Source organism: Mandrillus leucophaeus, unplaced genomic scaffold (assembly GCF_000951045.1).
Source record: "Mandrillus leucophaeus isolate KB7577 unplaced genomic scaffold, Mleu.le_1.0 Scaffold36, whole genome shotgun sequence".
Taxonomy (NCBI): Eukaryota; Metazoa; Chordata; class Mammalia; order Primates; family Cercopithecidae; genus Mandrillus; species Mandrillus leucophaeus.
This window is the reverse complement of record NW_012103809.1, coordinates 3,559,114-3,585,000: the sequence shown is the minus strand read 5'-3', so window position 1 is coordinate 3,585,000 and position 25,887 is coordinate 3,559,114. Positions and strand designations below refer to the sequence as shown.

The 25,887-nt window shown below is 40.9% G+C and overlaps 2 protein-coding genes across 2 annotated transcripts in view; both read left to right on the top strand.

The window, feature by feature from the left end:
* LOC105546483 overlaps positions 1-5,961 on the top strand; it is a 129,789-nt gene extending 123,828 nt beyond the window's left edge. The window contains 3 exon segments of the mRNA XM_011989690.1: positions 4,335-4,469; positions 5,467-5,659; positions 5,661-5,961. Coding sequence (XP_011845080.1) covers positions 4,335-4,469; positions 5,467-5,659; positions 5,661-5,961 — 629 coding nt within the window.
* Positions 5,962-8,229: 2,268 nt separating this feature from the next.
* The window catches only part of LOC105546482, a 659,409-nt gene continuing 641,751 nt past the window's right edge, over positions 8,230-25,887 (top strand). Inside the window, exon 1 of the mRNA XM_011989689.1 lies at positions 8,230-8,476. The gene's annotated coding sequence lies outside the window, so the exon portion shown is untranslated. The remainder of the gene's footprint in view (positions 8,477-25,887) is intronic.

The window sequence follows — 25,887 nt, the reverse complement described above, 5'->3', positions numbered from 1 at the left end:
AAAAATATGTACATAGAAAAGTATTTTTCTTTCCCTATCTGTTGGGCATTCTTTCTTGGGGTTACTAATGACTTTATCCCTTCAGAAATATTCTCTATAACTTACATTTTAAACCTGAATATTTTTCCTGGCAAAGTGAAGAAATACCAAGACAATTTTTGAGTTCTAATCTGTTATTGCAACATTCAATAATGTTGTGTAAGTATGTTTCAAAAACCAAGTTACATGCTCAATAAGCTTACTAGGGACCACAAAAGAAGTCCATGGTATAGTTTCTGGCCTCAAGGAATTTAAGATTCTGACAACCAGAGAGATCATATGCATAATGTAAATATATTTTACTGAACTGAGCACAAGGCATTGTAATTTCCTTCCCTTTGATTAGGATTGTCTTGACAATAAACTCTTTCTCATTTATCTTTCTATATACATGGGTCCTTGCATGGTGCCTGGCCCAAAATAGGCAGTCAATAAATGATTGTTGAATGAAGGCATGGATGGATGAATGAATGAATGAATGAATGGAGAGTGGATCGAGAAGTCAAGGCAATGCTTGAGAGAGAGAAAATCCTACTAATGGCCTGCAATGGCTGGCGATAGTGAAACAGAGAGTACTTAGACATTGGAATTCTGAGAGTCTCCCTCAGGACAAAGAGAGGAGTGAGGTTCCATGGAAAAGGTGGAGACAGGAAAGAGAAAAGGGAGGGAGTGTAAAAACCATTCTAGGTGTGGTGAGCTGGGTGAACAGGAAAAGCAAATTTATGGTGGCAGAAATGCACGGTTTGCTAACCAAGACCAGAGAGGACATTGACTTGATGTAAGCATCATTTTTCTTTTGAGATTTGTTGAAAATTCGGAGAGGCATGATGAAACTGAATTGTGATGAGCCCTGAAAGTCAGCAGAGGGATTTGAGCTTTATCCCAAAGGCATTAGAAAGTGATTCAAAGCTTTTGAGCTGGTGAATGCTTCGGAAAAGTAATCTGATAAACCAGAAGCCAGGAGACTGACTTGGTAGGTATTGTGATATTTGAGGCGTTGGATGATAATTTTTAGGAAAAGGTACAGTTCTGGGAATAGGAAAGAGAAATTGATCTTTAAAACATTTTTGGGGGATGTACCAAGGGCATTTGATAGTTGATGAGACAATAGAGGAGAAAAAAAGGAACAGTTTTTGTGTAAACTCAGTTATCTAGAATGCCACTAATCCGACGCACTCACATTTACTGAACACCTACTGTGTTCAAGGCCTTACACATTTCATAGAGCAGATCCCTCAGATACGCAACTGGACCTCATCAAGAACTGAATCAATACAAATGTCCTTATTGGGATATTAGCTAACAAAAAGGTTTTCTGGATATTGATCACATTTATTGACATGTTCTGCTTATTTAACTTTTTCAAAGGGGGAAAGAAGAGCTGTAAAATGCTCTTGAAATCAGGTTTGATGGCAATTAGAATGATCCATCTGCAGGGAGGGCCCATTTTCTTGTGCCATCTTTCTCTCCTCCTTCTTTGGTTCTGACATGTTGACAGTCATCCCAACCTCATGATTTTTTCAGTCCCTGGCTGGGGCTCTCTGGACTTGTTTGCTCATAAATCCTGTGCTCTTTTAGAACTTGTGGTTTGTGAAAGATTGATAACTGGTGTCAGGTCCCTTCCCTCCCCAGCCCACCCTCTGTGGTTGTTCCATAGTGGTATATAATAGTGACACTTCAGAAGGCACAGAAAGAACTGGGAGGATTTACTTGTTAACAGATAAATTATTGCTGCGGAGGGAAATGCCATTCCAAGCCTGGGGAACACGTCGCTTGGCATTTGCTCAGGGTTCTTCATAATCTGGCTCAGTCAGTTTTGGTTTTATGAATTTTTTGCTTTTTGGGGTCTAAAAACCAGTTTGGGATGCGTTCCTCTTTCCAAGCCTCCCTTGTTCCATCTTAAAGTGCGCGTGCACACACACACACACACACACACACACGCCCCATTACTATGTGCCTTTAGCACTTAGTTGTCCATAACAAAAGGTGGAAATTGCCCCAGAACGTGACATGACTTAGAAAATAGTAAAAAAATTTGGATAAGGCTGAACAAAAGCAAGAAAGAAGAAAGGAAGAAGAAACACTCCCCCTTAATCAAATCCTTCATTTCCCCTAGAGCAAGCAGCTCTTAATTATATTGAATGAACAGACACAACAGTGTGCCACAAGCTGCTCCAAACAGCTGTGGGAAGTCTCCATTTTCAGGCAGACGTGGCCAGGGAGGAAGACTCCACTGGCCAGTCTGCACATTTAGATCAGGATTAGTTCTGAGGTCTGTTCCTGGGCCTATTTGGGAGGAAGACCAAGGCTTATTTCACTCCAGCTGTATTTTTCTGTTGACGTTCTTTTGCAATTAAATATTTCAACCAGGCTTTCAGTGGGTTCTTCCAGATCTGTCATCTACTCTACTTTACTAATAGTCAACTGTGGATGGATTGGCATTTCCGTGAGTTCACTCTTTGGTCCAGAAACCTGCTGAACTTGTCTCCAGCTACAGAACAAGAGTTTTCTTCTCCTAATCTGTCGCTTAACTACAGGTTTGCAAACAGAAAAGAGAACAAACTCACTCCATCGTCTTTCCCTGGTCACCCACTCCCAATTCCAGTTCCCACTCTAATTATAGCTGCTTATTTTCTTAGCTTTACATGTCTGGTTTTTGTGTGAAAAAAATACGAATGCATGCGAACGAGGACAACCATTTTAAAAATAAATGTTACTGCCTGTTTACAAGATACTTGTCAGCAAGAAGACTGTACTTGTTCTTCTTTTCCTATTGTATTTCTTTATCTCTCTTTATTTATCATACATAACCACAACCAAATTGTAGTATGGAAAGAAACACATTCTGTAATCTGGGTTTATTAAATTTCCTATCATCCTCCTTTTATGTTTCTTTCAACAGACATTTTATCATCCCAGGGGATCTGAAACATTTTCCCATGTAAATAGGCATCTAAACCACCAAATTTTCCATTCTTGTTTCTTCTCATGTAGGTTCTTTATTGATTGTTTTCCCTTTTCACTTTATACAATTGTAAATAAAATAAACTACTAGTTAAACTTTAAATCACGGAATCAATTGTATTCTATTCATTAGCTGATAAACTTCTCATATATTTACAGGATTAGAACTTTCTTTTTGGCCTCATAACACTTTTAACATCAGGCCATATGCTTTGTTAATGATAGAATTTTTGTTTGGGTTTGTTTCCGATAGAATTTTCCCTAGTAAATCCATGTCTAGTAATTGTCTTTAAAGTGCTGTTTAGTACACTGAATTTCTCTTGTTATTTCTATTGGGTTAACAGGTAGTCAGAGATGTTTTCATTTGTTGCCATATTAAAGACCCATTACAAATTAATAATGAAAGTAGCATCAAATTTCCCCCGAATATTTTCTCAATCTTCCACTGATTTAACACTATTCTGCACATAACACCAATTCCATTAAAAAACTCTTCCACTCCAAAGTAAACAACATTCTATTAATAGCAAGGATGTTAGGGCTGTGGCTTGTGGCCTTAGGCTTCCATTATATTATTCAATCTCTCTGTGCCTCATCCTGTATTAGTGAGGGGACATTGGGCAAGACATTGTAACCCTTTCTTTGCTGCCTTTGACAATGAGGAAGAGGGTTGTTCATAGAGATGCAAGATGAAGATAATGTAAGATGAAGAGACGAAGTGATGGAAAAAGTACTAAACCCTTGAACTGAATTACACGATGACACATATTCCAGTTCCACCAGAGGGGCTGAGTCTGTTTCTCAAGCGCTTTATTCGGATTTAACGATCTTCTCCTCAATCACTTTAACTCATCACTTTTGCCTAGAGATTCCCAACTGCCCGCACGTTAGAATCACCTGTGGTGCTTTTTAAAATCCTTGATACATTAGTTCCTCATGTGATTCCACTGTGCAGCCAGGGTTAAGAACCAGTGCCATGCCCAGTCATGTGCAGATTAAAATTCTTGTTCTTAACTCCCTTTCTTCCTTTTGAGGAACATCATGATTTTTGGAGAAATGCTTTGGGTTCAGCAATCAACTTAAAAAGGATGCTTGTGGACATGCCAGTGATTCTCCTATCCCAAGGGCACTCATACCCTGAGATGGTAAAACCTCATCTGGGGAAAAGACAATAGGAAAACTAACTTATATCCAGTGAAAGGATGTAAGTGGCTCTCCTTGTGCAGTCAGCTAACCGGCTGCCTGGATCTTTCTCTCCTTTTTGTAGCCGGGTAGATAACAGCTGGCAGACATGGGGTCTGTGTGTGCCAGTTGCTGTCCCCCCCCTCTAGGCCTGCGGGGTGGGGCCCTGGGCTGCCCTTCAGCAGCAAGTGCAACTGCCTTCAGAGAGGAATTAATGGAGAATCCTCAGGTCCTGGAACTCAAGTCCATCTATCTTGTGTTCTGGGATTCCATGGGCCCCTCTGGTTTGTGAAAATACCTGGTCCAGGTCACCCCTGGTGAGAAGCAGGGAAGCTGAGGGAAGGCAGATGGTCTGGTGCCTCTCCTACTTTTTGGAGCAAGATATTCCAGTGTGAGAAGAAGTTTATTAGGGAATCTCTCATACAGCTCAGAAAGTGAAACGCTGTATAGAAGATCAGTTTTGTACTAGCTCCCTGCCCCCCCCTTTTTTTTTTGTTTTTTTTTACAATGCCTTTTTCTTCTTTTTCTCTCTCTTCTTCAAGTTCATTGCTTCTTTCCTGGTGGAAAATACTACTCTTAAAAAAAAAAAAAAAAGCAAAAGAAAGACAAAAAAGAAAAAAAATCAATGAAAGACCCAATACTAAAAATCATCACTGTCAATAGTTTTTCTTCCAGTCTTTTAATATGCATATGGTTTGTTTTTATCATACTGAACATCCAACATTTCCCTATATTTTCTTGTAATACCACGAAATAAACATTCGCCCATATTATTGATAACTTTTCAGAAACATTTTCTTCAATAAATAATATCCCGTGAAATGAATGTAACACACTTACTGTTTCCCTTTTAGAGTTAGCATGTTTCCAAATTTTTATGTTTATAAGTAAGACAGTAAATAAAACATTTAAAAATATAGGTAATAAAAAGTGTAAATGGAATAATAGCCTTAATATACAGAGATAGAGATCTTACATAATCAATCTGTGAAACACCAATTTTGAGAAAAGGACATGAATGAGCAATTATACAAAAAATAAATATTGAGTGACCACTAGATATATGATACATGTTTATATCTATTAATGAACAAAAAGTGACAAATAAGATGGCAACAAGAGGCTTTTTAAAAACTATTAAATTAGCAAATATTTTCAATAATGATATTGGTAGGGTAGAGGTTGTCAGACACCCTTAACAAGAAAATAAATTGATAAAACATTTTCTGAACAACACTTTGAAAATATATCACCTTTCGGTAGGAACCGCCATCTTCCAGTAATTTGCCAAGATGACGAACACAAAGGGAAAGAGGAGGGGCACCCAATGTATGTTCTCTAGGCCTTTTAAAAAACATGGAGTTGTTCCTTTGGCCACGTATATGCGAATCTATAAGAAAGATGACACTGTAGGCATCAAGGGAATGGGTCCTGTTCAAAAAGGAATGCCCCCAAATGTTACCGTGGCTAAACTGGAAGAGCTACAATGTTCCCCAGCATGCTGTTGACTTTGTTGTAAACAAACAAGTTAAGGGCAAGATTCTTGCCAAGAGAATTAATGTGCGTACTGAGCACATTAAACTCTCTAAGAGCAGAGCTAGCTTCCTGAAACGCGGGAAGGAAAATGTTCAGAAAAAGAAAGAAGCCAAAGAGAATGGTGCCCGGGTTCAACTGAAGCACCAGCCTGCTCCACCCAGAGAAGCACACTTTATGAGAGTCTGGGGGAAGGAGCCTGAGCTGCTGGAGCCTCTTCCCTATGAATTCATGGCATCATAGGTGTTAACAAAATAAAAGATCTCTGGGCTGTTAAAAAAAAAAAAAGGAAAAGAAAAATAGAAAATATGTCAAATATGCTCTTGCACACATGTTTATAGCAGCACAATTCACAACTGCAAAAATATGGAACCAGTCCAAATGCCCATCAGTCAATGAGTGGAGAAAGAAAATGTGGTATACGTATACCTTGGAATACTACTCAGCCATAAAAAGGAACAAAAGAATGGCATTTGCAGCAACCTGGATGGAATTAGAGACCATTATTCTAAGTGAAGGAACTCAGGAATGGAAAGCCAAACATAGTATGTGGGAGCTGAGCTATGAGGACGCAAAGGCATAAGACTGCTAAGATAGACTTCGGGGACTCAGTGGGAAGGGTGGGGGTGGTGAGGGATAAAAGACTACACATTGGGTACTGTGTACACTGCTTGGGTAATGGGTGCACCAAAATCTCAGAAATCACCACTAAAGAGCTTATTCATGTAACCAAACACCGCCTGTTCCCCCAAAACCCACTGAAATAAATAAATTAAAAAAAAAAAAAACAAAAAAAGAGATAAAAAAGAATAACAGCAAAGTAATGTCAAAAAATATGTTAAGTATCCTTAAAAATTGTATACTTTTTAAGAAAGGCATTTGTCCTCAAAAACAAAGTTCTGTTTTCAGAAATGAAAAGTTGATACAAAGATTTATGTATAAAGCTGTTTAATGCATTGAATATAGTAATTAAAAGTAGAGGCTAATCAACTCATCTTATACCGCTATAACATCTATATCAAGTGGAACACAAGTAATTGTAGAAGAGGACGGAAAATTCTCAAAATATTTTTTTGAATAAATGTAGCATGAGATGGAATTGTGTAATCGGATTTGACAAATGCTTATCAAAATGACTAAAAGGAACAAACTACTAGTTATCTCTGGTTATTATGAACGAATTTAAATTTTGTTATGTTTACATGTCTTTTTAAAGTTCTCTACAATGAAAATATTATACAATGAGAGAGGGAATATAAGTGAGTAGTTGAGAATTAGCTCCTGATGCCAATTCTGGCCCCATCACTTACTATGTAACCTGAGGCAAGTTATTGAGCCTCTCCGTGTCTTGGTTTCCTCATCTGTAAAATTGGATAACAATAGTACAAACCTCAATAGGGTTTTTATGATAGTAAATGATTCAATCACATAAACCTTTAGGACAGTTTCAGGGACAGTGTAAGTGCTCAAAAGTGTTAACTGTTCTCAATTTTTTAGAAATCACAAAAAAATTTTAAATTATGCAATCTGTCTCTTCCTCAAAGAACACTTTAGTAAACATGCGTGCATAGAACTCCCCCTTCCCAATTTTAAGCTTTTTTCCTTGGGATAAATTCTCAGAAATAAAATTCCTAAATCCTTGATGATTTTTGCTGAAATTCTTTCCAAAGCTGCTATAAGACATTTTCATGCCAAAAATATGTGACATCACCTGTTTTAGAAAACTCTTACTAAGTTATTATTTAAAAAATGAGTATGTGATGAAGGAAAATGGCTAATATTTTTAATTTAAATTTCTTCGATAATTTTTGAGATTAATAATTGTTATGCTTACTATTGCTAAACTTTCTTTTTTGTAAAATCGTTCCTATCCTTAACTTACTTACTTATTGATATATTAGTGTTTTTCTTATTGACATGTATAAACTCCTCATATGGTAGAAATATTAAGCAACTTTCTGACATAGCAGCTCTGAAGATTTTTTTCATTTGTGGAATTATTACTATTTTTTGGTTTGATATAAAGAAATTTAAATATCTTATTGTCAAATCTATCCCAATTTTGCTTGGCAAATGTTCGGATTGATTTTAAATTTAACAACTTCAGCTGAGAAGATTTTTGACATAAGTCTATGTTATTATATTAGCCCTTAAAAGCTTTTCAGCGATCGCTATAGGGAATGATATTTTTTAATTTTGGAAGAGAACTTTTGCTCACTAAGGTGACTGGCCAGGAAGCATGAGTGAGCTTGGTTCATTAATCAGTCTGAAAGATTTCTAAAAATTCTGCGTCATCAGGCAGAATCTCCAAGGTGGTAGCTTACACCCTTATCCCCTTCAAAGTACAAAAACGTAGGTTCCTCTCACTAATCACTAGGTAAATGTCCCCAGGGTAGGCAAACTATGACTGAGGCCACATTGACCTCTACCTTGTCAGATTAGGCTAGAAACCACGTGGCATACCTCCCTTATAGTGGTTTGATCAAATGGTCAAGTCCCACAGCACGAAACTGTGGCATGTGATGTTTACATGATCCTAGGAAGAAAATGGACGAGCCGACCGTTTCAGGCGGAAACCTGTTGACAAGAGCTTAAGTAAGTCTCCGTGTACATCAAGTACTTTGGAGACGCCAAAGGTGTAACTTTCAAGGGCAAAGACCTCAGGACAAAGCAACCTGAGGAAGCCAGGAACTAAAGACGGGACATTTGGTTCAAAACTTGAAGTGGCTCCCCGCCCCGCCCCAAGAGTGCATGACAGGCCAGTTTGTGTTTTGATTCCTCAGTTTCTCCATGCTTCTTCCTCTTGTTGCCATGTCCTTCCAGAAATATCCTGAATTCTCAAAGCTAAGTGATAGTAAGTGTATGTTAGAAAGCCGTCCCTGCCAAAATAAAAGGTTATTTATAACAGCAAAAGGTCACTTAGTTCATCAGTATCTAAAGAAGTGGCCACTCGTCTGGACATTTTATTATAAATGAAGGCACTTTCCTAGAATGTTGACCCTCTGCCTTGCTTTGTAGTGGGCTACCTCATCTATGTTACGTTTTGTCTTTCTTTTTTTTTTTTTTTTTGAGGCGGAGTCTCGCTCTGTCACCCAGGGTGGAGTGCAGTGGCGTGATCTCGACCCACTGCAAGCTCCACCTCCCGGGTTCACGCCATTCTCCTGCCTCAGCCTCCCGAGTAGCTGGGACTACAGGCGCCCACTACCACGCTCGGCTAATTTTTTGTATTTTTAGTAGAGACGGGGTTTCACCGTGTTAGCCAGGATGGTCTCGATCTCCTGACCTCGTGATCCGCCCGCCTTGGCCTCCCAAAGTGCTGGGATTACAGGCGTGAGCCACCGCGCCCGGCTGTTACCTCTTTTCTAACTATTGTTCACTAAACTGTACGAGCAAACTTAATCTCTTCTTAGGCATATTATATGATAATGACAACACATTACACAAAAATGGTCTAAAATATTTTTCTTTTTGTCTTCAAATATTCTCCCCTGATACACTCATGAATCTCTTTGACAGCACTATTGTGGGATAACATTGACACTCAGGCCATCAGAAATGAATGGAAGCTGACAACATGCTTTAACCTAAATTGTAAAGACTGTTGTCTGGCTATTCAAGTCAAAAACAGAGTTTACATAACCACCTAGCATGGTTTCTGGTTATGTAAAATGTGACTGAGTATCTGAATCCTGGATCAAAAGCTTCCTCCACATGAATGGTTCAGTTAGGAGGGGGAAGAAAACCCAAGATTGAACTTTGCCAGTGAAAGCATGGATCATTTCACATTTTGCTTTGTGAAAGAGCAGAAAGTAAAGACAAATGAGGAATATGCACGGGGCACATCAGAACACCAGGTCAGTGGAAAAAATAAGCCTGGAAAATGTGGGGGAGAGAAGCGAATGACTCAAAGGAAAGTCACGAGGACCTGGCAAGCTTTCAAGAGAAGTTGAATAACAGGGGAAGAGAGATGCTTGACTTGGGGATGAACAACTCAAAAAAGCTGTATGTTTAGTTCCTCATGGGTTTCTTGAGCATTTTCTAGGAGCTATGCACCTTGTAGGCCCAAAGTACTGGGCACGGGGGACATACAAAGAAATATGTGTTTTCATCCTTGACTTCAGAGAGCTACTGCAGGTTTGAGCACAAAGCCTTCATGGGGGATAAATAAACATAAGCAGGGCGGGGGTTCTGATTGAAAACTATAAATGCTCAACATGCAGGACAGTGAATACCTACACTATGGGCTATCAGGGATAGGAGAGATAGACATTCACCTGGAATCTGAGATGGGCATTGAAATAATGGGGGCAATTTGGGCAGATAAAAGACACAATGTCCCAGGAGGGAGTGAGCCCAGGCATAGGTTTAAAGATGGGGACAAGCTTAGCAAGTGTGGGTGCACGGCCAGGAGACCTGCCTGGCAGGGATGAAGGGTGTGCATTGTGACCAGACTGAAGATCATGTGGGATGATAGAATGAAGAGTATGGCCGTGAAACAATGGGTAGCAGAAACCAAAAAGTCACAGTTGTAGTGACACTAGATGCACCCTAAGGGTACAATGTCAAATGATGAAAATTGAGATGAAAAGTGGCATAAAAACAGGTCCTTGTAGTTTTAAGAATCAGTGGGCACCAATCATTAAAAAGTCAGGAAACAACAGGTGCTGGAGAGGATGTGGAGAAATAGGAACACTTTTACACTGTTGGTGGGACTGTAAACTGCTTCAACCATTGTGGAAAACAGTATGGCGATTCCTCAAGGATCTAGAACTAGAAATACCATATGACCCAGCCATTCCATTACTGGGTATATACCCAAAGGTTTATAAATCATGCTGCTATAAAGACACATGCACACGTATGTTTATTGCGGCACTGTTCACAATAGCAAAGACTTGGAATCAACCCAAATAGTCAGGAAACAACAGGTGCTGGAGAGGATGTGGAGAAATAGGAACACTTTTACACTGTTGGTGGGACTGTAAACTGCTTCAACCATTGTGGAAAACAGTATGGCGATTCCTCAAGGATCTAGAACTAGAAATACCATATGACCCAGCCATTCCATTACTGGGTATATACCCAAAGGTTTATAAATCATGCTGCTATAAAGACACATGCACACGTATGTTTATTGCGGCACTGTTCACAATAGCAAAGACTTGGAATCAACCCAAATGTCCATCAGTGACAGATTGGATTAAGAAAACGTGGCACATATACACCATGGAATACTATGCAGCTATAAAAAAGGATGAGTTTGTGTCCTCTGTAGGGACATGGATGCAGCTGGAAACCATCATTCTCAGCAAACTATCGCAAGAACAGAAAACCAAACACCGCATGTTCTCACTCATAGGTGGGAACTGAACAATGAGATCACTTGGACTTGGGAAGGGGAACATCACACACCGAGGCCTATTATGGGGAGGGGGGACGGGGGAGGGATGGCATTGGGAGTTATAACTGATGTAAATGACGAGTTGATGGGTGCTGACGAGTTGATGGGTGCAGCACACCAACATGGCACATGTATATATATGTAACAAACCTGCACGTTGTGCACATGTACCCTAAAACTTAAAGTATAATAATAATAATAAAAAAAAGAATCAGTGGGCACCGAATGCATCATGTGATCAACAGCAAATCATTAACTTATTTGGGCCTCAATGTTCTCACCTGTAAAATGGGGCTAGTAACTTCTATCATATGGTTGTTCAATTAATAAAACTGGGTTAATATATAAATGTGCCCATAAAATAAAATGCAAATATAAATTATTAGGGCAGGGCTGTGGTGAAATGTAAAAGTATGGGCTTTGAAGTCAGGTAACCCTAGGTAAAAATTCTTGCTCCTCCACTTACTTTTTGTCCTTGGGCAAATTATTTAACCCCCTGAAACCTCAGATTTATCCATTTAAAATTGAGGGTAATACTATAATATCTATTCACAGAATGGTGGGTGATTAGAGGAAACATTTAGAAAGTGTCTAGCATAAAATGACTCCTTAGCAGAGGTAACTCTTGTTATAATTTAGCCCTTGCTAGAGGGAACCTGCCTACTTATTGAGAAAGATTAGTCCCCTGGCTTTGCATGAATGGAGGGAAATTGAACAGAGGTTGGATAAATTGTTTCAGATGGTGGAGTTGCAGTGGGGAGTGAGTCAGGTTAGTACGTGTCCCTAAAACAACTGGGTGAAGAGAGCTGAGGCCAGCTGGGGAGGTCAGAGCACAGATGACTCTACGGTCTCTATGTTGAAAGAGGGTGGGCTGGCAATTTAATTAGAAAAGGGAGTAAGAATTTGAGGACTTGTCTTGAAGTAGCTTTCATGTAGAAATCATGTTGACTTGACTTGGATGTGTATTTATTTGAGGGGCAGCTTGGAAGGCGACAAAGATGAAAGTTCTAAATTCTCCAAGAGATACCCTCGGTCCTGACACCTTTCCAGAGTGGAAATGGACACATAATACATTTCAGTTATTGGGAATATGCTGTTTACCAGTATCAAAGTACAGTTAACCCTTGAAAAACACGAGTGTGAACTTGCGAGGGTCCACTGATGCATGGGTTTTCTTCTGCCTCTGCCACTCCCGAGACAGCAAGACCAACCCCTCCTCTGCCTCCTCCTCCTCAGCCTACTCAACGTGAAGATGACGAGGAAGGTGATCTACTTCCGCTTCATGAATAGTAAACACATTTTCTCTGATGATTTTTAAATCATTTTTTCCTTGAGTTTACTTTACTGTAAGAATACAGCATATAATACATATGATATATATAATATGTGTTAATCACCTATTTATGTTATTGGTAAGGCTTTTAGTCAACTGTCCTCTATTAGTTGTTAGGTTTTAGGGGAGTTATGTGTGGATTTTCAACTCTGTCGGGGGATTGCTCCCCCTAGTCTCCCCATTGTTCAAGGGTCACCTGTAATATGTGTATATGGTAACAATATCATGGTATCAGTGGTAACAATGTAAATGGTATCTAAGAGCTTGAGACTCCTAAGATCTCAATTCAGCAGCCTTCTGCTCCTTTGCTTCCTTTCTTTTTTTTTTTTTTCTGGAGACAGGGTCTTGCTCTGTCATCCAGGCTGGAGTGCAGTGGAGGTGCAGTCTTTAACTCCTGGGCTCAAGTGATCCTCCTGCTTCAATCTCTCAAGTATCTGGGACCACAGATGTGCCTCATCATGCTCAGCTAATTTTTAAATTTTTTGTAGAGACAGAGTCTCACTACGTTGCCCAGGCTGGTCTCAAACTCCTAGCCTCAAGTGATCCGCCTGCCTTGGCCTTCCAAAGTGTTGGGATTACAGGCGTGAGTCACAGTGCTCAGCCTGCTCTGTTTGTTTATTCCTTCTTCCCTTAAGGTCATCAATTAAAATATTACTGGTTTCTGTTCTTTCCGCTGGTAGTTTTTTCAGACTCCTGCTAGTTAAATGTTAGATCTCCTGAATGACTTTTCTAGTCTCCTATCTTATTTATCTTACCGTGTATATTCTGGGAGAGTTCCTCAACTTTATTTTAGAAACCTGACTTTTCTTTTTAATCTAAGCAATTACACTTTTAATTCCTCAAAATTTATTTCTTGTTCTCTGTTCCTTTTTCATAGCTTCTTATCATTATTTTCTAGATGCATCTTTGATCTCTCTTTATAAGAAATGGATTCTTTAAAAGCGTCTCTTCTGCAATTTTCTGTTTCGTCTGGGTTAGTTATTTTGCTGAGTTATCTTGATCTTTTGTTGTTGTTGTTGCTGTGTTCTTTTTCTAGTGCTGGTGGTCCTTGGTTGTATGTCTTCACCTAAGACGAAAGCTTGGGGTGGTTGGTTTGGGTTTCATCCATCGTGTGGATGTGCAATGACTTCTCATTGGGAAGCTGGCATACTTCTTTTATGGGAAGGTCTTATTCAGGTATTGTATTAGTCTGCTCTCATACTACTATGAAGAAATACCCGAGACCGGGTAATGTATAAAGAAAAAGAGGTTTAATGGACTCACAGTTCACATGGCTGAGGAGGCCTCACAATGATTGTGGATGGTGAAGAAGGAGCAAAGGCCCATCTTACATGGCGGCAGGCAAGAGAGCATGTACAGGAGAACTGCCCTTTATAAAACCATCAGATCTTGTGAGACTGATTCAATATCATGCGAACAGCACAGGAAAAACCTGCTCCCATGAGTCAGTTACCTCCCACCAGCTCCCTCCCATGACATGTGGGGATTATGGGAGCTACAATTCAAGATGAGATTTGGGTGGGGACACAGCCAAACTGTATCAGGGATGTCAGAGTCAATCCCCCTAGTAAAGCATTAGCTTTCCTCAGATAATTTGTTCACTGGCTTTGCAGAAGTGTTGATGTTTTACTCCAAAGAAAACTTGCTCTCTGCGAACAAGGGAGGAAAGAGGAGGATGAGGATGAGGATTTGGGCTGGTGCACGTGCACAATTTAGAGATACCCCACTAACCCCCCACCTCTCACTCCCACCTGGGTAAAATCTGCTAACTCTGGACCTAGAGCCCTCTTTAGGGCTTGAGGTTCTGCTGGGCAGACTCTCTCCTAATCCTTTTCTCCTCCCTTAAGTGTAGTGGCTTCCTGAACCTCTTTCTTCTGTCTACCTGTCTCTATCCATGTTCCATGTTCCAGAAATTTGTTGAAATTGGTTGAACTGTCTGTATTGGTGACTGTCCTATTCTCTTCATTTTTATGACAGATTCCTTTCTGTACCTCTATACTTATATTGAGGGGTCTTTGGGAGGGACCCGAGGCAGACACATTTGCATGGTCTGCATTTGGAATGAGAGGCACTGCAGGAAATAGTTGATATCCACACTCACTGCAGCCTGGCCAAGCAGGTGCACCATTTTTATTTCACAAATGAAGACACAAAAGAATCAGCATGATTAAGTAACTTATCCCAACCTTACGCAGCTAACAAATGGCTAGGCTGATATTCAAACTGGTTATGACACTTTAAAATACTCTTATTTCTCTCCCAAAGGGCAGATTTGTGGTGATCACTTCCTCAAAATGTGTAAGTAAGAATTACTCTTTCATTGCAATCATTGAAAGACAGGGTGGGCTTTGAGAGAGAGCACAGATCCGGGGCTATGTGGGTGTGGCTGTGGCTCCTGCATGCTTCTTCTCAGGCAAAGACTTAAGTTCTAGTCCTCTGGACTAGACATTCTGCTAAAGCACAGCCTTTGGCACATTTTTAGCTTTGTTTCTTTATCTAGAAAGCAAGTTTTGATAATATAGTTGTTAACGGTTCTTTGACATGGAACATTCTAGAATTCTCTTGGGTGTTGCTGCAGGTTTTTAGAATTTCCTAATGGTTGGTTTCCAAGAGAAGCAGAGTACTCTCCCTTTCTTCTATGCAAAAGCCAAGATAGAGCAGAGAGAAAGGTATAGCAACGAAGATAAAGCTCCATTCCTTGGCAGTCAAAGGCATTTGTGAGGTAGCTACAGGTGCAAGTTGCTCTATGCCTTAGGCTCCCACCCCTTCTTGGATAGGGGCAGTGCTGGATTTCCCAGGGAGCTAATGAAACCTAAGCATGAGGGCTTCTCTCTCATATGGGACACTTCCAATATTTTATTTTAAATTCTGTATTCTGAAAGAGGGACCCCAAATGGTATAAGCCTCAGGCCGTACAAAGCCAGGATCCTCCCAGTTGGCAGGAAGGTGGTGTGTCAGCGATGGAGAGAGAGTATCAGCTTCCTTTTGGTGTGGGGTCTGAGAAAGCACAGCACAAAAGGAAATGGGAAACCGACAATCATCTGCTGAGTGTGATGCCAAGTCAAAAAATTCAGACACAACATCCAATTCAGTCTTGATTTATCTCCATGGCCCGATGTTCTATTACTCGGGCTAACTTCACTTCCATTTCTACAGGCCCAGTTTGTGCTGAAGCCAGGAGGCTGTCTACACCAGGGGAGAACTGGGAGGTGCTCCTAAGAAGCTTCTTTCTTCTTTATTTTTGGGAAACATGCTTACAGCTGAGGACCAGGCAGAATAGTTTAAGTTGGAAATGTAAAGTGGCAATTCTCTGCATTTAGTTGATCCTGGCCCTGTGGGAGTAGCTTAGCTGAAATGTGGTAGAATATTTTCTCTTGGTAGATTACAAGTTTCAAAAATACCTTCCATGCATCAGAATTTTCTAAATGCATCCCTGCTTACAGTGAGGCGGAGGGAACAAATTTCACTCAGGAAATTCCAGTCATTTGAAAAAGAAACTCTTAGGGGACTTGCTAGAAAATTGGAAAAGGGGAAAGGTAGATCAAAGTATATATTAGAGTCTGCAAAATTATCAGGTTCCAGGCCCATGATGTAGTGTGATAACAACCAAGGAAAATATGGAAGTAAGGGCAGTAGGCTTGGTATTAAGCCATGCTGAGCAAAAATTGTTTTTCTCAACATTTCCTTAGGTAAACCACCTATGCTAAAGTCAAGTATTAAGATTTTAGCACAATGGTCCAGGGGTATTTTTACGTAGTTCTTGAGGCTTTAATAGTTGTGCAAATCATTCACTACCATGTGAGAGTCTCTGGCACTGCCAATATCTTGGTTAGAAATCTTTTGGTTACAGGTGAGAGAAAAATAAACCCAAATCAGCATATGCATACACGTAATTGGAGAGTGCAGGGCAGCATACTAAGATGGATTTCGCAGCTCAAACAATGTCATTAGGAGGGGATTCTCTTCTCCTCATCTCATGGTTTTTCCCATGTGTGGGTATTGGTAGTGGCTGGATGGCTCCAGCAGCTCTATCTCAAGTTTATTCACTGAGGTACCAAGTTTAGGAGATGCCACTGAAGCAATCATATTGGAGAGTATATCAGTTAGGACTCTGCTTGATGAAAGTCATAGAAAACCCAAGTCAAACTAGACTTGGCAGAAACAGTGTGTTGGCTCACATAACTGGAAGCCTGTGGAAGCTCTGATTTGGGGTAGAGTCTGCTTTAAACCTCTAACAACATCCACGAGATTTCTGTCTTGTCTGTGCTTTCTGTAGGTGCCAGCTGCCTTCACCCAGTGACTCTTTTCACGGGTCAAGGAGGCTGAAGCAACCTACACCCCTCTGCCTCTTGTCCTCCCACTATCAAGTCCAAAAGAAGAGTGGTAACTTTTCTTTGGCTGGGTTCATGTTATCCTTGAAGAAATCATCTTGCCAGGCAGATGGCCGATCTGGACTAAAGTAAGACTATCATGGTCTATTGGTTGGAACTGGGACACCACCATCCAAACTTCTCAAGTGAAAACTCGGCTCTGTAACCAGAAGGAACAGGTGTGGATAGTGGGCAGCAAACCACAAATGCCTGCTATTAAACAAATGCCCATGACAAGAGTTGTGTTTTGTTAGTGATCAGAACATTAGCAGAGGAAAAAAGGTAAAGAGAAGGTATATTTATCACGGTTCTGCAGAGAAACAGAACCAATAGAATATGCTCTATAGATCTATTTATCTATCTGTCTATCTATCTATCTATCCATCCATCCATCACGTGAGGTTTACAAGGAATTGGCTCATGCAATTATGGAGACTGAGAAGTCCCACGATCTGCTGTCTGCAATCTGGGGATGCAGAAAAGCTGGCGGTATTAATATAATTCCAGTCCAAGTCCAAAGGCTGAGAACCAGGAGTGCTGATGGTGTAAGTCCCAGACCAAGGGCAGGAAAAGACCAATGTCCTAGCTGAAGTAATCTAGCAGAGACAGAGAATTCCTCCTTTGTTTGCCTCTTTGCTCTGTTCAGGCCCTGATGGGTTGAATGAAACCCATCCACCATCGGGAGGACAATCTACTTTACTCAGTCCACCCATTTGAGTGCTAACCTCTCCCAGAAACACCCACACAGACACATCCACAATAATGTTTAACCAGACTCTGAGCATCCCGTGGTCCAGTCACGCTAACACCTGAAATTAACCATCCCAGAATGTGTCCTGGGATTAGTTTCAATAGTGATGGCACCAGGTTGAAGAGGCCAAAGAAGAGACCCAGACCCAACAAATGAGACATGGAGTTTGATTAGCAGGAAACTTACAGACAAGGTGGTCCAGTGGCAGCTGTCTAGACAGGAGAACCACCTTACCTACAGTCCAGTGGTAGTGGGCTAGACAGAACTGCCTTACCTACAGTCCCGTGGCAGTGATTGTACAGGAAAATGGCCTTACCTACACTCCAGTGACAGTGACTGTAGAGGAGATCTGCCTTACCTACAGTCCAATAGTGGCGACTGTACAGGAAGACCACTTCACCTACAGTCCATTGGTGACAACTGTAAGGAGAACCACCTTACCTACAGTTCAGTGATGGTGACTGTACAGGAGAACCACCTTATCTACAGTCTATTGGTGGTGACTGTACAGGAGAACCACCTTATCTACAGTACAGTTGTGACTGTACAGGAGAACTGCCTTATTTACAGTACAGTTGTGACTGTACAGGATAACCACCTTACCTATAGTACACTGGTGGTGACTGTACAGGACAACTGCCTCACCTACAGTATTGTTGTGGTGACAGTACAGGAGAACTACCTTACCTACAGTCCAGTGATGGTGACTGTACAGGAGAACCACTTTACCTACAGTCCATTGGTGGTGACTGTAAGGAGAACCACCTTACCTACAGTCCATTGGTGGTGACTGTACAGGAGAACTGCCTTACCTACAGTACAGTTGTGGTGACTGTACAGGAGAACCACCTTACCTACAATACAGTTGTGACCGTACGGGAGAACTGCCTTACCTACAGTCCAGTTGTGGTGACTGCACGGGAGAACTGCCTTACCTACAATCCAGTGGAGGTGACTGTACAGGAGAACCACCTTACCTACAGTCCAGTAGCAGCAGCCTAGGCAGCATCACAACTGGTTGCAAAGAGCATGTGGTTTACACAGCATTTTTCACTCAGCACCCTCCCTCTAACAACCACCTGGCAACCTTCATTTAACCCAAAACAGAGGGCTTCCATCCCCTGTATACCCATGTTTTATGGGATGGAATGGCCCCGGGGCTTAGATGTTCCTCATAGATAAGGAATGAAACTCTGCGTTGGCCACTCCCGAATTCCTTAGCTTGGAACTCCGAACACGCATTCAACTGCAGGGCCATGCAGGGTCATTATTAGGGTATGCTTAAGTTAACTTATCGCTGTCAGGTGTGTCTACCATACAGAAGGGTGAGAGAAAAAGAAAGAAAATGCGCATTTAGGAAGTGCCTACTGTATCAACTAAGAATGTCAGGCATTCTCAGATCCTTCCAACAACTTCAGTTACAGATGGAATAAAGTATCCTGTCCAAAAACACATAGTCAGGGGGATGGAGGCAGCTTTCAAACGCAGGATTGCCCCCTTCAAAGCCCATCAGGGAAGCTCGGCTGAAGTAAGAACACAAAAGCCTGGATTTGAATTACACAATGAGAGCTGTGTCACATGTGTAGCTATATCACCACCCCAGTGGTCCTCAAACGTGTGCCTTTCAGAGCGTAGGCAAGGTCCTTCTTTTTTCAGTTGTATCTGTATGAAGCCAAGTTTTCTTCAGCTATTTCAGCCACAACAACACGTCACAACACATTAAATGCAGAGGCAGATAGGAAAATCCAGCTGTCTTCTATTAAGCAAGGTATTTCGTAAAGATATCATATAAGATTTGCAAACAATGTAAAACAATGACACTGCAAATTTTCTTTGGTTTTGGAAAATAGTTATTTTTTACAATAAAATGTATGTCATTTGTGTTAATATGTAATGTATTCACTATAGTTACTTTGGGTTATTTAATGGATGAAAAAATTTTAAAACTTCTCTTTTAATGTCTAATATGATAAATATCAATAGGTATAATTTCCATAAACAAAAGCTCTTTGGGGGTCCTCTATACATGTTAAAGAGATGCTGAGGTCAAAAGATTTGAGGACTGCTGCATATAAAGGCGGCAGGTCTCAAAATATAATCCTCAGGTGGAAGTTTTCAGGTATCTGACCTTAACATTGCATTCTCTTGCATGGACTTTGCTTTTCAAACAGTTGGACTTTTGTCTTTTAAAAATGACTGAGTCTATTTTGTAAGGTAAAAATAGCCTGGAAAACTAGAACATGAATTTTTTTTATTGAAATTTTTTTACATGAATATTTTTTCATGAATTTTCGCCGGGCGCAGTGGCTCAAGCCTGTAATCCCAGCACTTAGGGAGGCCGAGGCGGGAGGATAAGAGGTCAGGAGATCAAGACCATCCTGGCTAACACGGTGAAACCCCATCTCTACTAAAAATACAAAAAATTAGCCGGGCATGGTGGCGGACGCCTAGTCCCAGCTACTGGGGAGGCTGACGCAGGAGAACGGTGTGATCCCAGGAGGCGGAGCTTGCAGTGAGCCGAGATCGCGCCACTGCACTCCAGCCTGGGCGACAGAGCAAGACTCCATCTCAAAAAAAAAAAAAAAAAGAAAAAGGATTAGTTTTAAGTTCAGGGGTGCGTGTGCAGGTTTGTTATATGGTAAACTTGTTGCACAGATTATTTCACCATCTGGTTATTAAGCTGAGTATCCACTAGCTATTTTTTCTGATCCTCTCCCTCCTGCTACCCTCCACTCTCCCCCCTCTGATAGGCTCCAGTGTGGTGTTCTCCTCTGTGTCCATGTGTTCTCATCATTCAGCTCCCACTTATAAGTGAGAACAAGTGGTATTTGGTTTTCTGTTCCTGCATTTGTTTGCTAAGAATAACGGTCTCCAGCTCCATCCATGTTCCTGCAAAGGACATGATCTCCTCCTTTTTTATGGCTGCATAGTATTCCACGGTGTATATGTACCACATTTTCTTTATCCAGTCTACCACTGAAGGGCATTTAGGTTAAAATCAAATTAGATGCCCGAGCATGAATTCTTGATAGCTCTTTATCATCCACTGTGTTGAAAGCACTTTCCCACCCAAGCTTACTTTAAAAATAAAAGGCAGAATGCTTGATGAACACTTTGGGAATAGAGTCACTGAGACATGGAGTCAGCAGAGTGGGTCAATAACATCATGTGCCCCAGTGGAACAGCATGATCTTAGCAGGAAGTGTTACGTGGAATGCACTTTTTCAGTGAAAAAGGGCCAAGGAAGAGTTAGTGTCCATAATGAAACTAATGACTGTGATGCAGCATGTTTTCAATTTTTATTTAATTTTTCATCTCACTTTGTTTTACTCAACCTTTGCCAGAAGGGGTCAAAAGGGAGAAAGCAAGCATGAAGAAAGAATATGAAACTGAAGACCAGGAAATCCACAAGTTAGATAATAGTTTCGTTTCTTTTCTTTTCTTTTCCTTTCTTTTCTTTTCTTTTCTCTTTTCTTTTCTTTTCTTTTCTTTTCTTTTCCTTTCCTTTCTTTTCTTTTCTTTTCTTTTCTTTTCTTTTCTTTTCTTTTCTTTCAGACGGAGTCTTGCACTGTCGCCCAGGTTGGAGTGCAATGGCACGATCTTGGCTCATTGCAACCTCTGCCTTCCGGGTTCAAGCAATTCTCCTGCCTCAGCCTCCTGAGTACTTGGGATTACAGGTGCCCACCACCACACTTGGCTAATTTTTGTATTTTTAGTAGAGACGGGATTTTGCCACGTTGGTCAGGCTGGTCTTGAGCTCTTGACTTCAGGTGATCCACCTACCTTGGCCTCTCAAAGTGCTGGGATTACAAGAATAAGCCACCGCGCCTGGCCCTTTTCTTTTTTTTTTTCTTTTTTTTTGAGATGGAGTCTTGCTCTGTTGCCCAGGCTGGAGTGCAGTGGTATGATCTTTGTTCACTGCAACCTCCGCTTCCTAGTTTCAAGTGATTCTCCTGGCTCAGCCTCCCGAGTAGCTGGGATTATTGGCATGCGCCACCACGTCCAGCTAATTTTTGTATTTTTAGTAGAGATGGGGTTTCTCCATGTTGGCCAGGCTGGTCTTGAACTCCTGACCTCGGGTCATCTGCCCGCCTCGGCCTCCCAAAGTGCTGGGATTACAGACGTGAGCCACCGCGTCTGGCCTAGTTTCTTGAATAATCAAGAATTGTGGGTATTTCTAGATCTGGAAGACTGGAGGACACTTTACTGTTTTATGAAAGCTCTAATGGTAGAAGCTCTTTTAAGATTTTTTAACAATTGGGAGTATTATTTTCCAGCTTAGTAAGTTAAAATTATTAAGTTAAGTTTAGCCTTCAAAGCAAATTCCAGATTGTTTGATTTGTCATGCAAAAGTGCTGGATGTTTTATCATATAAAAAACAGAACTGTTTATTGGGTTTTGGACTAACTTAAGCCCATTTCACATTTTTGTGAAAAGGCAAAAGTTCATTTTATTGTTGCAAATCACATGTACAAGTTTTTCTGAATAAAAAGTCTGAATTTAAGAACTTAGAAAGCAGAGGCTCACTGGATTTTGCTGCTTAGGAAGCTTAAATAGATGTGGTTGTGAGCTGATCTCTAAGCCCTGGACATCTTGACGGCCAGGTTGTTCCAACTGAAATTGAGGCATAGTGGTTGGGGCTTTTAGATAGAGTAGGATAGAGTAACCTGAGGGATTTGGGAAAGAACTGACTGAATCCTGGAGGAAGTAGAGGGACTTGAAACCTGCAAAAGAACACACAGTGTAATAGGAATGGGGTATATTTTAGGGACAATCTGGGCTCAGTGGAAAGAAGTCAAGGCAATAACTAACTATATTGCATGTCCAAAACTGTTCTTACAATTTAGTAACTATTTGGAATTTAATTTAATTTTACTTTTTACTGAATATCACTGTTTTTAAGGTCTCTATGAGGTATACTGTGGGAAACAAAATATAAATGCTATGGTCCTGGTCTTTAAGAAATCTACAATCCAGAAAAATACTAAGAAACATCTCCAAATGTTTACTATCTAGGATAGTGTGATAATACTAAATTAAAGACACCATGTGCTTTGGGATTGCATAAAAAGGAGAGGTTTATAACCATTAGGAGATTTGGGGAAGTTTTGATAGTGTAGGTAATGTTTAAATTGGATTTTATTAAGGATGAGGTTTCAAATGGAGAAAATGGATGGAAGGGCATTTCAGATGAATGATTGATTAAACAGTGTTAGTGGGTATAGTGTTTGGGGCACAGTTTGGACAATTGTAGAGTGTCTGACCTAATCCTGGCCTCAGTTAAGGATGACCAGCCCACTCACAATAATGGACGGACCAAGGCAGACATATGGCCCCTACTGGCCAGGCTGTTTGGACCAGAGAGGGGCAGCTGATCCAAAAGCAGCCAACCCATGGCTGGCCTGGGTCCTGACCTGTTTTGCACAAATAGGGAAGAACTGCGTTGGTTGGAGTCTCATTCCTGAAAAATTGCATCCTGAAATGAAGAAAATCAGCAGTTAGGTTTGGAAAGTGAAGCTGAGAGGATGTGTGCACCAGGAGAAATGAGGTAGAGAAGGACATTATGAGGAAGAGATGTCATGAAGATGAAGTTATTCAATGGTTGGGAGGATAATTCAGTAGGAGGGAGACATAGTTGTTTCATCTCACGGTTGTGAGAACCCAACCCTGGCCTGTTTTAATGGAAAGCATCTGGCTTATTGAGATGTTTTCGGCTCTGAACTCAAATAACTAAAGGAAAACTCAGTAGACCGAGAAGGCAAAACAGCAAAATTGGCCTTACTGAGACAGTATGAGCTGTTACCTATGTAATGTTTTTAGAAGCTGTATGGATGCTGGAAAAACTTGCTGCCTGTAACTATCAGTTTTGTTAATTTACCATAGGTGCCTAAATTCCCCTCATTGGGGATCTCTTCCTTTGTAGTTAAGCCTTGTTCTCTTCTGGGAGTGGTGGTGATATTGGGGGCGGGGAGGTAGGAGGGATGTTTATTCCGAAGAGGTTAAATTAGGATAGTACTCTATTTGTCAAGACTCTTGGTTGCAAGTGACAGAAAACCCAGCTCAAAGAGGCTTAATCAGAAACCTGGATCATTGGAACCAGGTACTGGAGCCATGTCAGGAGGACACATCTCCCCATCTCTTGAATCTGTTTTTTGCTCTGCTCACTTCATTTAGGCAGTCTTGTCCCCAAATAGTGGCAAGATGGTTCTCTCAGCAGCACCAGTAGAAGGAGAGCAGTGTTTTCCTTGTGGCCTTTGGAGATGTTCCGGAGGGAACTGCTTACTTGGTTGACTTTGTTTACATGCCCTTTCCTAAACTGTCACTGTGGCCAACGGATGGAGCACACGGCTTGGGTGCTCAGTCATGGGTCCACCCTGGATTCTGAAGGTGGAGTCAGTTCCACCTCAACCGCAGGCAGAGTGAGGATGGGATAGTTCCCCAGAGAAAGCAGGCTGCTACCAGAAAAAAGGAGGTTTATAGAGCAGGCAAAGAACAGATTCTACCGCAGCTGTTAACGTTTATGGGCAAATGTGCCTATTGGATTACCCGTCTAGGACAGTAAAAACTAAAGGTCCAGAAAGCGGTGTGAGGGGCAGAGGGGAGCTGGAGTCCCAGGAAGGAGAGGTTGGAGCTGCCAAAGACACTAGACACAATTTTGCCTCTGGCAGGTCAAAGCCTAGGTGGGTCCCTGAGAGTTACTATTACCATCATGGGAAAAGAACACCTTTAAGAGTCCACAGATAGAATTGAAAATGACTAAGCGAATGGAGAACTCTTACAGAATGTATCAGCTGCTCAATGAGCCATGACAATGTTCTGAATTGAAATGTTTTTCTTGATTTTCTTGGGTTTTGGTATCTGTTATATGTATGACTTGCGTTTTTCTTGCTGCAGGTGTGATTTTATATTTAAAAGGATAATAATTTTTATCCTTGAAGTTTATTTATTTATTGTTTGTTTTATTGTTTGTTGTTACTTTGTGAAAATCAAGGGAATTTTTTTTTCCTTAAGGCATTGTTTCCTTATTTCAACATCTTTTTTTGTTTGTTTGTTTTTGGTTTGCCTGCAGTTTTGGTGAACAGAATGTAACATGGCAGGATTTGGTGTGCTTTAATGTTGTTTATGCTTGCCTATGATGAATGCCAGTCATACCAATTCCCTCATAAAGGCAAGTCACCAGAGAACCCCCCCAAGCCCATGCCTGTGGTTGGAGTCCCCCAGGAGCTTACAGTGGCTGAGCTGGGAGCGGGGTGAGCCTGCACACACCTTGTAGCGAGTCACATCCAGAAATCTTGCTATTCTTTTCTTAGCTGAAGAAAAATGTTTCATTAAGCTTTGGCTGCCAATTTCGTCCACAAACTTTGGAAACTGACTGTTGGGTTTTAAAGACTAATTATTTTCTCCTAAGCAGTGTGTCATCAGTTTCCCTGGCTGCCTGCAGATGAACCTTGGCCTCTGGCCAGGCTTCTTCCTGGCCTTCTAGAAGGGTAACTGCCTTCTACCTAAAGATCAGGCTCTTGGCTCTAGCTCCACAATTCTCAGTTTCAGAGTTGTTCTGACTTCTGAAGCCAATAACCATTTATTGAGGTCAGCACTGTCTAAGACAGCAGCCACAATCCACTTGTGGCTATTGAACATTTGAAATGTGCTTAGTCCAAGCTGAGGTGTGCTCGAAGTGTAAAATACACATCAGATTTTAAAGACTTGGTATGTTATAAATTGAATTGTGTCTCCCCACCTCACAAAATCCTTGTGTTGAAGCCCTAACCCCTAATGGGAGGTTTGAAGGAAGAAAGTAATTAAGCCTAAATGAGTTTATAAGGGTGGGATCCTCATAGGAATAGTGCCTTTATAAGACAAGACACAGAGAGCTCTCTCTCTGTTATGTGAGCACACTGCAAGAAGGTGGCTGTCTGCAAGTCAGGAAGAGAGCCCTCACAAGAACCTAACCCTAGTAATACCTAAATCTGGGACTTCCAGCCTCCAGAGTTTGAGAGAATAAATTTCTGTTGTTTGTGCTACTCAATCTATGCCATTTTTATTTTGGCAGGTGTAGCAAACTAATATATAGTATGAACAAATAATGTAAAATATCTAGTTAATATTTTTGTATTGATGACATATTAAAATAATAAAATACATTATTACAATTAATTTTACCTTTTTTATTTCACTTTTTAAAAAGTGGCTATGAGAAAATTTTATATTATACATGTGTCTTCCATTACAGGACACTGGTGACCTAGACCCATGGGTTATTATTAAATTGTCTTTAATTGTCCTATCAGATTATTGTTCAATCTTTGTTCTTGAG